This window comes from Mandrillus leucophaeus, unplaced genomic scaffold, assembly GCF_000951045.1.
Source record: "Mandrillus leucophaeus isolate KB7577 unplaced genomic scaffold, Mleu.le_1.0 Scaffold107, whole genome shotgun sequence".
Lineage (NCBI taxonomy): Eukaryota > Metazoa > Chordata > Mammalia > Primates > Cercopithecidae > Mandrillus > Mandrillus leucophaeus.
This window is the reverse complement of record NW_012098876.1, coordinates 1,356,666-1,372,627: the sequence shown is the minus strand read 5'-3', so window position 1 is coordinate 1,372,627 and position 15,962 is coordinate 1,356,666. Positions and strand designations below refer to the sequence as shown.

Sequence of the window (15,962 nt, the reverse complement as noted above, 5' to 3'; positions counted from 1 at the left end):
TCCTGGAATACTTTCCCTGCCACAGACTTGTCCCCTCTCTGAAAGCCCTTTTCTGGTATACTCAACGTCTGTACTCATCACCAAATTATTTGTACCTGTTTTGCAGGAGTCCCCAGACCCCAGGCCGCGGACCAGCACTGGTCCGTGGCCTGTTAGGAACTGGGCCACGTAGCAGGAGGTGAGGGGCAGGTGAGCGAGCATTGCCGCCTGAGCTCTGCCTGCTATCAGACCAGCGGCAGCGTTAGATTTTCATAGGAGCACAAACCCTATTGTGAACTGCGCATGTTCCTTATGAGAATCTAACTAATGCCCGATGATCTGAGGGGGAACAATTTCATCTAGAAACCACCAGCCCCCAGCCATCCGTGGAAAAATTGCCTTCCACAAAACCGGTCTCTGGTGCCAGAAAGGTTGGGAACCACTGCTGTTTTGTATTGGAGTCTGTCTTACCTCTTTTACTAAATTGTGAGCTAAGATGGACATCCAGCATTGTGCTTTTACATGATGAAGGCACAAAAGATAAGAGTAATTGCCACTGATGCAGAATAAAGGAATCTTGGGAAAATATATGCAGGTGTCAGGTAATGGGGATGAAGTAAAGCCTCAGATTCCCTGATCAAAAATGTCAATGCTGTAATGTTTCCCTTAACTGATTAGTAAACATTATTTCTTTGTATTAATCTTCTGAAATTTAATTCTCCCAGTGTGTGGTTTTTATTTGTGGATTTGCTTTAGTAGTGTTAAAACTGTGACATGTGATAGATCACTGTTTCTAAATGTATGCTTTGAACATGAATATATACAGAAATCCTAAATTTCTGTGCATCTTAAATTATTTTTAAACTTTATGAATAGATAATACAGTAATATGGTTCAAAAGTAAAGTATAAGAGGATATACAATAAATGTCTACCCCTCTTTGTGTGGTTCAAAAATAAAGTATAAGAGGATATACAAACAAGTCTACCCCCCCCAAAAAAAACCCAGAAAGTTCCTCTATAGTTAATAACAATGCATTATATACTTGTAAGTTGCTAAGAGAGTAGATATTTCAGTGTTCTCACTACAACAAAATAAATATGATTGATGCATATGTTAGATTGATGTAGCCATTTCACAGTGCATATTTCAAAACATGATCTTCAGCATAAATATACACAAATTTATTTGTCAGTTAAAAATAGAGAGGGAAAAGTCCCTGGTCATCACTGGTTATTTTCTTGTGATTTTTACTTCTAGCAAGTTATATACCCTGTTCACTTCATAATATGTCTTGGTGATCTTTCTGTATTAGAATATGGAGAGCTTCTTCATTCCTTTGTTTACATTTGCACAGTATGTTGCATGTTTTGTATGTGTGCCGTGATTTATTTAACCTGTCCCCACTGATGGAATTTAGATTGTTTCCAATATTTTGGTCTTATGAACAATGCATAATAACTTTCTGCATTCACTATTTTGGCCATATACAAGTATCTCTGTAGCGTTAATTCCTAGAAAAGGAATTTCTGACTCAGAAATTACATTTTTTTACCTAGAGTGCCAAAATTGTTCCTCATAGAGGTTAATTTATTAGTTAACCCAAAAAAAATTACCACAGTTTTTTTAACATTCTGCTCCCCAATTAAAGAAGCCGAATTTAGAGTTCATATGGAAAAATTTAGCTAGAACACTTAAGAAAACTCTGAAAAGGAGTAACAGAGATGAGGATGGGTAATTGAGAGAGCCAGCCCTGCCTGGTATTAAGCCATGGTGTTGGTACCAGTCTGTTTAAATTACGACAGTGGCCATGCGCGGTGGTTCATGTCTATAATCCTAGCATTTTGGGAGGCCGATCACTTGAGCCCAGTAGTTCAAGACCAGCCTGGACAACATGGTGAAACCCTGTCTCTACAAAAAAAATTCAAAAATTAGTTGGGCATGGTGCTGTGGGCCTGTAGTCCCAGCTACTTGAGAGGCTGAAATGGGAGGATTGCTTTAGTCCAGGAGGTTAAGGCTTCAGTGAGCCACAGTCATGCCACTGCACTGCAGCCTGGATGACAGAACAAGAACTTGTCTCAAAAATGATAATAATTAAGGCCTTATAACATGGTTTAAAGTCTGGTGGGATTTATTTTTTTGAGGTGTAACTGAATATGGCTTTATAATGATACCTCAAAAGCTTATTCTTATGGGGAAATGAAAAGAGGAAACTATAGGTTTGAATATGTTAAGTTGAACTAATATGGAACTTCCGGTTTCTTCCTTGTAGGAAAGTGACTATTTTACCCCACAGGGAGAATTCCGTGTAGACAAAGCAGGATCCCCTACTTTGTTGAATTGCCTTATGTATAAAATGTCGTACTACAGATTTGGAGAAATGCAGGTTAGTTAAATCCATTTTCCTCTAATTTTCCATTCAAAATAATATTTAAAACATAGTCTTATTTGCCTCTAGAAAACAGGATAATGATGTTTTGATTGTGCTGAAGAGAAATGTGGTTGTCTAATAGTCTTTTTTTCATTAAATTTAGATTTCTGAAACTAATATGTGAGAAATTAGAAAATAAAATTTTAGATCAAGGACTTCTTTCTAACATATTTATTAACAGTAGCCTCAAATCCAATCTTTGCTTGCCATCTCACCTTTAGACCTTATGCTTTTGGAAAGTATTGTTCTCCAAGAAGAGTTCTCCTAGCTAGGAAACAGTGTGGTGTCTTAGGTACGTCACTTTGCTGCTTGGTGGAGAAAAGCTTAAAATTAAAGAATTGAAGTAAATAGTCACTTCGGATGTTCACTCTCTCCCTGTTCTCCATTACCACAAATAGCTAGAGCTGTCTGAGTCAGAGTTTTCTAGTAAATTAGAATGATGTGGTACAAAAGCTTAAGGGTCTACAAAGTGAGTGAATGTGTAAAGAGGCACTGTGGCAGAAAGAAGAAACAATGGACTTGATGTCATAATACCTGTGTTTTCGATCAGGTTCTGTCAAGTCATGTAACTCTCAGACAGTTTGTATCTGCCTTGGATTCCACTTGGTTCTTTTCTTGTTTGTAAATAATGGTGCTTGGATTGATGACTTGATTTTTAAGGAAACCAGAATATGTCACCCCAAAATATGCCTCTTTGACATAAAAGTTAATTTTGAGCTGAAGGCAATTTAGAAGCAGCAAACAGAGAAAAAGCTCTGTCTAACCTCTTTTCTACCTAAAGGCAGAATATAAATTCTCCTTTACTGGAGGCAACTCTTAAGACTCTTATCAGCCCAGAGAAAGCACCAGAGGAATCTGCAAACAAAACTTACTCCATTAGTTTATCATATATGTACCCTTCTACTTTCCCATCTTGGAGGCCTAAAACCACTTTCCTTTGTCCTTTCTCCACAAATGTATTGTTCTTTGTTGAGCATGCTATATAAGCCAGAGTTCTAAGCCACTGCTTTGAGTTCCTTTTCATTGAGATTTCTCCTGCATAATGTGCGCTGAGCGTCTTAATAAATTTGTTTTGCTATTGTTAATCTGTCCTTTGTTATAAGTGTCTGTCCCAAATTACTATCTTCGTACTGTTAGTTTCACTGAAAAGTGCTTATTTCTGTATTGCTCTCTGGTTAAGTTGATAATAAAGCAGAGGAAAAATTGCTTGCTTAATTTTATACTATCATTGCAAATCAGGATAACTATCAAAACTAAAGGGGTATGTTTGGACTTCAATTTGTGAATCAAGTGTTACTGGGTTTTTTTTGTTTTTTGGTTTTTAGTTTGTTTGTTTGTTTTTGTTTTTTTTGAGAGGGAGTCTTGCTCTGTTGCCCAGACTGGAGTGCAGTGGCGTGATCTCGGCTCACTGCAAGCTCCGCCTCCCAGGTTCATGCCATTCTCCTGGGACTACAAGCGCCTGCCACCACACCTGGCTAATTGTATTTTTAATAGAGATAGGGTTTCACCATGTTAGCAAGGATAGTCTCGATCTAACCGTGTGATTCCCCCCACCTTGGCCTCCCAATGTGCTGGGATTATAGGCATGAGCCACCACATCCGACCCAAAGTTTTACCCTTTTCTAAAACACCATCTTTGTGGCTAACATGGACTGGAATATTCACTTGGTTTCAGAATAGTTAGCGTATACTGTGTTCCTGTTTGTTGTGTTGCTTCAAGTAATTCCAAGTGGATTATATTTTATCATTATTCACTTGGAATTACTTTGTAGGTGACTTTAAAAAAAGCAGATGATAATCTAGATTTAGGTTTTTATTTGTGTTTATAGTTTCTTTTGAAAGCCACACTTTGGTCTTTAAACTCTTGCTAAGAAAGAAGCACATTGGCTATAATAATCAGTTACCCCAGAAAACATATTTTCTGATTGGCTTGTTGCTAGTTTCTGTGCTCACTACTGATCACATCAAAGGACCGTTTTCTTCCTCTCTTTTAAATTTATCAGTAATTTTAAGCCATGTTCCCAGCATACATTCATTTTGATGCCTACCTGACTCAAGAATAATATGTGGTTAAAATATGAAGTATAACTTTTGCTATCATATAGATAAACAAGAACAAGTAATTCACTATTTGAAGGAGAGCTGGTTTTCATGTTTGTTTTAAAGTTGAGTTTGGCCAGGCCTGGTGGCTCACACCTGTAATCCCAGAACTTTGGGAGATGAGGTGGGAGGATTACTTAAGCCCAGAAGTTCGAGACCAGCCTGGGCAAAATGGTGAAACCCAGTCTCTGTTTAAAAAAAAAAAGGGGAAAAAAGTTAATTTACTTATGCTAGATTTGTATGTCAACATAAACTTAGTCTGAGAATTTTTTTTTTTTTCCCCTGAGACAGGATCTCACTCTGTGGCCCATCCTGGAGTACAGTGGTGCAATCATGGTTCACTACAGCCATGACCTCCTGAGCTCAGTTGATCCTCCCACCTCCCCTCCTGAGTAGCTGGGACTACAGGCACATACCACCATGCCCAGTTAATTTTTGTGTGTTTTGTAAAGACAAGATCTTGCTATGTTGCCCAGGCTAGTCTTGAACTCCTAGGCTCAGCCCATCCTCCTGCCTCAGCCTCCCGAAGTGCTGGGATTACAGGTGTGAGCCACCACACCAAGACAGTCTGAGAATTTCTTAAAGTCTCCTTCCCTCCCTATGTTTTCCCTTTTTATCCCTCATAAATCCTTTGACGATTTGGTTTTTTTATTTGGCCTCCTTTGTAGTTCCCACTTTCGGAATGTAGTATCTCTTGCTTACTTGTGCATTTCTTTAACAAATAATAATTGGGATATAAAGCTACACTTTGAATAAGATAAAGACATTTTTACATCCCAGTCGAAGATACAGGTAATTTTTAGTGTAAGTAAAGATGTTGATAATGTATGTTATTAGAACAAGATGCTCTAAGGAAACAATAAAGGAGATTTGTCAGTCACTAATCTCAAGAAAATATTTCCCTGAAGTGGGTGGTAAAGGAGCCAGCCATGCAAAATAGCTGAATGAAGAACATGCCAGGCAGAGAGGATAGTGCAAGGCCCTGAAAAAAGAAGCCCCTTGGGTGTGTTCTGTCTGTATACCTATAAAAAGAGCTTTGATAGATTTCATTTCTATGTTTTGGGGTGTATGTGTGTGGGGTTTTTTTTTAATGCCTTTAGGATGCTCATCTACTCTAAGGACTTTGTGAAATCCTTACTCTGATGTACTTAGTTTCTCTCTTCCTGATTTCTTCCTGTCTAGTTAGCAATACATGAGAACTATTAAGATGGATTACTTGATTGTTTTCCTAGTTTAAAGGGAGAAGGTATTACTGTAATGATAACATTTACTGTCTTATAACACTGAATGTTTTCCAATGTGGTTAACACCCAGTAATAATGTTACTTTTGCAGCTGGATTTTCGTACACCCCCAGGTTTTGACCGAACACGTAATGCTGAGATTGGAAATAAGGACATTAAATTCAAGCATTTGGAAGAAGCCTTTACATCAGAACACTGGCTTGTTAGGATATATAAAGTAAAAGCACCTGATAACAGGGAGACATTAGATCACAAACCTCGAGTCACCAACATTTTCCCAAAACAGAAGTATTTGTCAAAGAAGGTGGGTGCCAAGTGAAGGCATTAAAGGGTAACTTAAGGTTGGTTGGTTTGTATGAAAAAGAATTTCTGGAAATTGCAATAAATTTCCATCTGCCAGATTTATAAAGACTGTGGCTTCTATATTAATACAAACTAAATATCAGGCTAGCCTGCTAGGAGCATTCCTTTCAAACTGAGCACTTCAGATATCCCAAGCTGAGATTTTTCCAGAGGCCTTCTGGCTTTGGTTTGTGCTATTCCCACTGGTAAGACTTACTTGTGAAGTAAGATGTAGCTGTGGCCATCGCTTTCCAAACCTGTATGAAAGTAAAAATGCTAAATTCTCAAGTAAAATAATTATGAATAGTTCTTCATCTTTTGAGCAGAGCAAATTTATATTGCATCTTCGTGTTCCATTCTGAGTATGGTATTACTCTGTTATTCATTGAATAAAGAATAGGTTTGAATTGGGTGAGTCCTTCTGAAGCCCAAAAAAAATCATTTAAGATAATTATTTTTTTATGTAATTGTGACAAAGCTTATAGGCAGGAATTACGAGACTACTGCAGTTCTTTTCTAATAAATACTATATAAGATAAGAAGTATTTCATTGGGGGTCATTATTGCTTACTTAAGCCAAATAGATCTATAATCTTTGCTATAAAAGATGACTAAAAATGAGTATTTATATAGGTTGTCCAGCACTAGGAAATAAGAAGTAATGAACAGTCAGATAAAATGTTAAGGTTCATTATAAGGTACTATGCTTACAATACTGATTATTATTAGACTACAGTTCTCATTTTTTAAGGATGCTTAGGTTTACATAGATCAGCTATTTTATATCATTGAAACAACTGTCTTAACTTTTTGTTTATTAAAATATACATCAAATATATTCAAAATACAGATGATTTTAATTTGTACTATAAAAGTGCTGAGTATTAATGGTGTGATATGTCAGTGGAAGCTTTTTATATGAATATTTTATGTGCCAGATGTAAATTACCAAATCTAGACTAATGTATTTAAAGATGTCACACAGAGCTGACATTCATTGTGTTAGTCATAGAAAACTCATCATCTTTAGGTAAAATAACATTAAGAAATCAGATGATTGTCACAGCTATGAGGTAGGAGAAACTGGTGAGTCACACCAGTACACAAGGCAAATGCTGCTAGTCTCAAAGCAGTTACTCCTAAGATATCTAAGTATAACTAAGGTGTACTTTTTATGCGGAAAGAGGGCTGTTGAACTTGTCTGATGATATAGACCCCAAAGGCAGTGAATTTTCTTAATTTGACCTCTTTTGCCTTCCCATCATTTTCCCAAAATAAATGTGAATGGATAAATAAAACATAATCTGTCTTGTGTGCCCAAAACATATATTCTGGTAGCCAATAACATATTTTGACGTTCTGGTTTCCATGGTTTAGATGTTTTGTACTAGCACTGTGAAGGAATGCTTTTTATACTTTCCTTTCTCTACCCTGGTTTTGACTTTGGAGGAGGAGGGTATACATAACAGCATGCATTCTGAGAGTTTACCGGCCATCACAAAGCCGGCATGACTAAGGTGCTAGAAATTATAGTCCAGGCTGCAGAAAAGGTTTTTTGGCATGGTTCACTGCCAGTAGGAGAAAAGCACCCTGAGGGCTATTACACACTTGAGTATTCCTGGGGCACATCATAAGACCTCATAGAAAAAGTATCCTGTTAGAATCTGGATGTAATGATAATATAGGAACTACTAGATCTGGTTTGAATTTTTAAAAATTGTACCCTCTGAAGTTTCTTACTATTTGCCTTAATAAAATCAGTTCAATACTAAGGTAACATAATGGGGTTAACTAGTTAGCAGTAGCTAATTTTTAGTACCTTAAGAAAGATTGCATTTTGCCTTGTGTTCTCATCCCTGTTAGAAACTACTATAAATTGTCTTGAATTGAACATCATGAGTAAAGGAACATGATGCAGGATTTACCCAGTTTCTGAAACCTCTGAGAGTTGTATTTAAATGTGAAAATTGAATTGAGTGGTCAGTCTCTGGAGTCTTTTGCCTCTGTTAACCCAGAGCTTTGACGCTGCATTAAATTACTTATTTTCAAAAAGTATTTGCTGTCTTCAATATCTCAGGCTGTGTATCAGATTGAAAGACATATGTGCCTATGATTTATCCTATAGGGTTCTAACATAAATATTTTTGCAGAAATTTGTACCACTACATTTGCAGTAATTTATTTCTAATACTAGGAAACATCTATTAAAAGTATTTTAGTGGGATACTGAATTGTTAAGAAAAATATTTTATTTTTAAAAGATGTATGAAACTGAAGGAATGTTGTTTTGCTTTACATTTTCAATTGCTTATTTTCTTACCTAAAAGATTATTTTTAGAGAATGTGCCAAGTGATTATATCTCTCAGTTTTATAGATGGTTACAGTCATGTTCATTTTACAGAAAACAGGGACTCTTAAGAGTTACTAAATTAACTTGTTTTTCTGGCACACACCTAATTTCCTGGAGGCTAACCCAGGAGCAGCATTACCATTTCTGATTCCTTAGTCTAGTGTTACGTATTCTCTCTTGCCTGGAAAGTTGAATAATTACAGCTCAGCACTTTGTGGTTGAGAAGAGAACTGAAGATTCATTCACTTGATGGTGAGGATGTCTAGGAACCTAGTCCTTTCACCTTGGATGTGTTAGTGTACTCAGGTAAGAAACACCACTAACAGTTTAATGGCATTCACTGAACTATTCAAGGAATACAGTCACAAGAAGAGCAAAGAGCTTACTAAGTTGTCATAGTGCAGTAAACGATGTGTGTGTATAGATTTTTTAATCAGTAAGAAACCTGCATTAATACTATGTGTGTTTTTTTTTTATAGACTACCAAAAGGAAGCGTGGCTACATTAAAAATAAGCTGGTTTTTAAGAAAGGCAAGAAAATATCTAAGAAGACTGTTTAAATGCACTGTTCTGGTTCCTAACTTGAAGCAGTTGTCCTTGTGAGAACCGGTCTTTGCCTTTAGCTCATGTCGTGTTTCACAGCAACAGAGGGTACAGAACCATCACTGGTCCGGGTTAATATACAAAATTTTCTGGCAATGCCTGATTAAAAAAATAAAATTGGCTTGTTGAGAACAGCTGTTTTCGATTTCTAATGTGAAGCAAGACAGAGCACTGCTGTAAATGTTTAGCAGCAGATTTTTTTTTATTGGTACATATTATCCTTCAAATCTGAGAATTTGGACTAATTGCACCAAAGAACCCTCTAATTTGGTCCCTGGCACATGCATACTTGTCAATGTTTTTATTCTTTTACAAGACCTGCATTTTATTTGAATTACCCAAATAGCAATATGTAAAATACAAGTGACAAAAGGTGATGAGAGCTTCTTGAACCAGTAAACTAGTACAGGTCTGAGAAAGACATTAGAAAAATAATTATACTTCCTTGAATTATATTTATTTTCATGTTTCTCCAATGCAAAGAATGTTTCATCAAATGTACATTTTCTATTGCTTACTGTTTGCTCTGAGAAGAAGCTGCTGTTTCAAAGATGGACCTCTGAGTAGCTAATTGATTCAAGTAGTTTTTTTATGTTGACACATTATTACTGCTGTTAGCAGTTGTTTTCACCAGGTACTTACAGAGCAGATTTCATACATTGTTCATTCAAGGGCTAAATTTATATTCTTTGGAAATCATGGCAACTACACAGGATGTTGCTTGCCAGGATGGGGTTTTGGTATCTTAGTACTGAAGTTAGCACTATGTTTACATGCAAAAGATTAAGGAAAAAACCCTTAAAGTGGACAGGTGTCCGAAGTTCATTTTCTGTGACTCATCGAAACGGCAAAAGACTTGTAACAACTTTGCCTGGACTTTTCTTATTTTAAAACAGTTTCATCCATCACAGTGATTTTGTTCTCTGCTCCATGTGTTTTAATCCCTTAAGCATTTGATGAAACACTCTTTAGTGCTATATGCATTTTCTTACTTTTATTAAAAATGTGACAATTGTCAAAAAGTGCACTAAAATGTAAATGGAGATTGAACAAGTTCACTTTCCAGCTTATAGGCAACTTTATACAGACTTGAACATTTTCTCCAGTTGTTTAGTAAAAGTGAAAGAGAAAGGGTTTTTCCTGCCACAGGATAGAACTTTTTTTTATATAACAAGCATAACACACCACTGCTTTTGGTGGAAAAGTGCAGAATAGTATGTACCTTTTATGAAGAAAAATGTAATTTACAATGTTCAGTGAGAATGTTACTGCTGATTTTCTTTTCCAAGGTGTAGAATATTCTTTGATTTATAGAATTCATTTTTGACCCAGATGATGGTTCTTTTACAGAACAATAAAATGGCTGAACATTTTCACAAATAGAGTGTAACGAAGTCTGGATTTCTGATACCTTGTCATTTGGGGGATTTTATTTTACTTTGTTGCTTTAAAATTCAATGCAGAGAAGTTGTTGACTGTAGGGGAAATAAAGTTAATTCAAATTTTGTGTTAAGCGTTGTTTTTTACAAATTTTTTGGTTTTGAAAGGAATTAGTACTGAACACGTACCTCCTTCTTCCTTGTTCACTATCACAAAGGTTTTAAAGAAAATGTGTGGAAAGAAATACGTTAAGATTATTTCATCTTAGACCAAGTTATTTTGCCACCTTTTACCCTGGAATGAAAATCTCGGTTTTTTGGGTTTTTGGTTTTTTGTTTTGGAAGGGATTTGGGGAGGGGAAACACCTAGCCAACTAGGAGTTTTATCTCTATGTAAATAAGGATAGGAACCTAACAAAACCATCCATGAAGTTCTGGTAATGAAATGTCGTCTCAGTATAGAATTTTCTTATTAGACAAATCTCAAAGGAAAGACCCCTCACCTTTCTCAGGAAACAACATTTTGGTTCAGTGTATCTTGTCAGTAAAATACCATATTGTAACTGTTTAAGCACTTGTAACACAAAAGTGAATAGTAGTTTGAATACATTGGAATGTAGGATAATTGACTCAAAATATTCTTTAGATCTCTTAATTCATTTCTTGTGTAGTCACTAACATTGTACACCAAAGGAACTTAAGGATCGTGGCCGTGAAGTTTTAGACTATAAAATAGCTTTTAGGCTGTAGTGCTTTGTAGTATAAATAAGGCAGCAAGGCAGCAACTCCAAAGACAAAATTCACTTTTAAGACTTACATTGTAACCTACTTGAGTTTATAGTTGTGGAGTTTTAATTCATTTGCATTCTAGGCCATGACCAAGTGATTGGAGGACTAAAATAGTATAAAAGCGTCCTGTAGTGAGTTTCCATAGCCAAGGGGCTGTAAGATCATGAAATTTGGAGCTGTTTCTCCTTTTTAAAAAAATTAATTGTAAAATAGATATTAAATAAAATTTACCAACTTAACCATTTTAAAGTACGCAGCTCAATAGTGAAGTACATTTACATTGTCGTGCAACCAGTCTCCAGAACTCTTTTCATCTTACTGTAGCTGCTGCTGCTTAATGCGGGTTTTCCCATGTTGCCCATAATTCTCAATCGAGATAGGTGGAGTAATGAATAAGTGTTGCGCTCAACAGCTGTCTGCCATGGACATGGTAGGAAATTGAGACAGACCAAAAACAGTAATGAAATGTCATGATGTCTTATTTTTATTGTGAAATGTAACACACAGAACGTGAAGATGTACAGTTGACCCTTGAATAACATGAGTTGCACAAATGGATTTTCTTCAATAAATTGAAAAAATTTGGCCGGGCACGATGCCTCACACCTGTAATCCCAGCACTTTGGGAGGCCGAGGCGGGCGGATCATTTGAGGTCAGGAGTTTGAGACCAGCCTTGCCAACATGGTGAAACCCCGTCTCTACTAAAAATACAAAAATTAGCCGGGCGTGGTGGTGGGCGCCTGTAGTCCCAACTACTCTGGAGGCCGAGGCTGGAGAATTGCTTGAAACTGGCAGGCAGAGGTTGCAGTGAGCCGAGATCACGCCACTGCACTGCAGCCTGGGCAACACAGTGAGACGCTGTCTCAAAAAGGCTTATATAATGTATTGAAACATTTTTTGGAGATTTACAGCAATTTGGAAAAAGCTTGCAAATTAGCCTAGAAATATTTTTAAAGAAAAAGCTATGTGATTAATGCACAAAGTATATAGATACTACTTTTTTGCTGTTGATTTGAGACAGTCTTGCTCGTTCACTCAGGCTGGAGTACAGTGACGTGATCTCGGTTCACTGCAACCTCCACCTCCTAGGTTCAGGCGATACTCGTGCCTCAGCCTCCCAAGCAGCAGAGACTGCAGGTGCCCATCATCATCCCTGGCTAATTTATGTATTTTTAGTAGAGATGGGGTTTCATCATGTTGGCCATGCTTATCTTGAACTCGTGGCTTCAAGTGATCCATTTGCCATGACCTCCCAAAGTGCTGGGATTACAGGCGTGAGTCACTGCACCTGGCCTAGGTACTACTATTTTATCATTTACTGCCATAAAATATATACAAGTCTATATCATATGTTAAGATTTATCAAAACTTAAGCTTACTGAGTACATGGCGCCATTCACAGTTGAGAAATGTAAACCAATGTAAAGGCATATTAAATCATAACTGCATAAAATACGTACTGTACTATAGTAATTAGCCATCTCCTGTTGCTGTTGTGAGCTCAAGTGTTGCTAGCATCCACTTAAAACACCCTATGTGACACCACTGTTTTATAGCCTATTACTGGTTATGTTTTGGGAGACTCAAAGTTTTATGTGAATTTTTGACTGGCGGTCATTGTTCAGGGGTCAACTTAGTGAATTAGTGCAAAGTGAGCAACTTTGTAGCCATGACACAGGTCAAGAGAACAGAACAGTGCCAGTACTCCAGAAGTTTCCTCATGACCCTTTGTGGTCACTATCCTGTCCCACTTCCCTCTCCAAAAGGTAATCATTATACTGGTGTTTATTGGTACTTTGATTTATGGTTTTACCACTTCAGTATTTCTCTCTAAACATGTTGAGGTGCATCTATTTAACTATAGAAATGGAATAATAGAGTATGTATTATTTATATCTGTCGTCTTTTGCCCAGTATTTGTGAAATACATCAAGGTTATTGCAGCTACACTTTTTTTTGTTTTCATTGATATATATATAGTATTCCTTGTGTGTGTCTGTAGTTTGCTTTCACATACACATATCCATTCTGTTGTTAAAGGGTATTTACATTGTTTCCAGTTTGAGGATATTACCAACAGTGCTAAAGGAATACTCTTTTACATCTCCCTTGGTGCTTATATGCGTATATTTCTGTGGGTGTTTACCTAAAAGTGGAATCGATGGGTTACTTCCATATCCCAATCAACCCTTGTCATTTTTTAGATTTTGCCTTTCTGGTGGGTGAATAATGATTTGTCATCATGTTTAGTTTGATATTTCTAGGTTAATAAGATTGGCCATTTAGAGATCTCTCTTTTATAAGGTGTTGATTCTGATACATTTGTCCTGTTTAATTTATTTTGTTAATAGGAATTATTTGTCTTGTTGTATATAAGGCCTTCATTTGTGTTGCAAATTGCCTAGGAATTAATAATTTTAATATAGTCTATTTCCATCTCTTGTATATCTATACAAAATCTTTTCCTCACTTGAAGCCATATGGTCTGCTGTGTTTTCCAGAAAATTTATTGTTCTACTTTTTATACTTAGCTTTGCAGTCCGCCTATAATTCATTTGTTGAGTACAATGTGAATTGTTTTTGTTTTAAGGGGTTTTATTGGCATATGTAAATCTAAATGACCCAGCACCATTTATTGAAAAGACAGTTCATTTCCTACAGCTCTTCACTATCCCTTTTGTAGTAAGTCATATGTCCATATATGCATCTGTTTCTAGACCCTCTGTTATATTCCATAGAGCTCTGTGTGTGTTGACTTAACATATAGCTTTAAGATAATTCAGAAAATATGGTAGAGTAAGTCCATCTCTCCCTCCATTGTTCCTTAATTTGCCTTGCTTTTTCATACAAATTGTAGAATCAGGTTAAGTTCCACCAAAACAAAAACAAAAAAAAAACAACGCTGTTGAGCTTTTGATTTGGCAGTGAATATATAGATCATTTGGGGAAAATGAACATCTTTAAAATATTGAGTCTCGTGTCCATGAACCCCGTGGCATATCCTTCCATTTATGCAGGCCTTTAGTTTCTGTTTTATTGCTTTTGAAGACCTTGCACATTTTCATAACTTTCATTCCAAGGTGTATGTTATTTTTTAAATAAATACTATCTTATAAAATTAGATTTTGTATTTCTTAGCATGTAAAAATAGTTGATTTTTATATGTTGAAATTACTAAACTTCCTCTTAACAATTTCAGATTTTTTTTGTTGTGAACATAACTTGGGAATAATGACAATTTTATTTCTCCTTTTCTAAACGTTATATATTTATATTTCTTGCTTTGCTTCACTGGCTAGGACACACACCCAGTATAGTACTGCAAAGAAAAGGCAACATCTTGCTTTCTTCTCTCACAGGGGTAGCTTTTGACATTTCACCCTTTAAGTTTGTTTGCTGTATATTTTCTATAGATATCTTTGATCAGATTAAGGACATTACTGTTTGCTGTGAGTTTTTTAATCATGAGTAGTTTTTGTTTCTCAAGTAGTTTTTTCCTTCCTTCATTGAGATGATGCTGATTTTTCTTCTTTAATCTGGTACACGAATTACAGAGACTTTGTTCACAAGGTTAAATTAAATGAAACTTGTATTCCTGGAATAGTGATTTATGCTTGGTGAAATTTACTGGTGAGACCATTTGGGCCTGGAGTTCTGTTGCAAATGCTTTTAATTACAGATTACGTTTCACAGATACAGGATTATTTCAGTTTTTTACTCCTTGTTGCCATTTTGGTGAGTTGTTTTCAAGGAATTCATCTAAAATTTCAATTCGGTTAAAGTAAACTTGTTAACAGTATCACTTAATTGTTTTAATGTCTGCAGTTTCTATTGGTGTTCCCTTTTAATTATAAATATTGCATTTTTTTCCCCCTTGAATTCATACTTCTTTCCCCCAACCTCTGCCATACACACATTTTTTTCCCCGATTTTCCTTGGCACGTTTTTTTTTTTTTTTTTCCCCTTTACATCGATTTTATTAGCTGTTTTTTTTCTTTCAAAGACCACCTCCTCACTTTAATGTTTTCTACAGTGTTAATTCATTATTTTGTGCCATTTCCTTGGGGTAGGTGGAGGGCAATATTCTTTTAAACTTGGTGTGTTGATTTTTTCTTTCTTAATGTCCTGTTACAGATTTACTCCAAGCATAATTTAACCTCCATTCTCACAGGTTTTGAGGTGACTAAATGTCATTAAGTTAAATGTATATTTAATTTCCATTGTACTTCTTTTTTAAAACCATGGGTTATTTACATGTACTTTGTAAAAATTTCCAAATATGGTGGTTTTCTAATATACTTTTATTATCAACTTCTACCTTTGTTGAATTGTAGTCAGAGACTCTATAATTTTAATCCTTTGAAATTGGTTGAGGCTTGCTCTGTGACTCGACTTATGGCCAATTTATAAACATATAGAATATTATTATATTTTGCCAATAAAACATAGGGTCAAGTGAGCACACGGTGCTTTCAAAGACATAAGTAAATGTGTTTTGAATTTTTTATTTATTTTTTTTTTTGAGACAACGTTTTGCTCTTGTTGCCCAGGCTGGAGTGCGATGGCATGATCTCAGCTCACTGCAACCTCTGTCTCCTGGGTTCAAGCAATTCTGCTTCAGCCTCCTGAGTAGCTAGGATTACAGGCACCCTCTACCATGCCTGGCTAATTTTTTGTATTTTCAGTAGAGATGGGGTTTTACCATGTTGGCCAGGCTGGTCTCAGACTCCTGACCTTCAGGTGA

The 15,962-nt window shown here is 36.1% G+C and overlaps 1 protein-coding gene across 1 annotated transcript in view; it reads left to right on the top strand.

Annotated features, from left to right (window-relative positions):
• The window catches only part of STT3B (STT3B, subunit of the oligosaccharyltransferase complex (catalytic)), a 106,741-nt gene extending 96,179 nt beyond the window's left edge, over positions 1-10,562 (top strand). The window contains exons 15-17 of the mRNA XM_011985637.1: positions 2,252-2,365; positions 5,845-6,057; positions 8,926-10,562. Coding sequence (XP_011841027.1) covers positions 2,252-2,365; positions 5,845-6,057; positions 8,926-9,006 — 408 coding nt within the window. The 3' untranslated portion in view covers positions 9,007-10,562. The remainder of the gene's footprint in view (positions 1-2,251; positions 2,366-5,844; positions 6,058-8,925) is intronic.
• Positions 10,563-15,962: the final 5,400 nt, after the last annotated feature.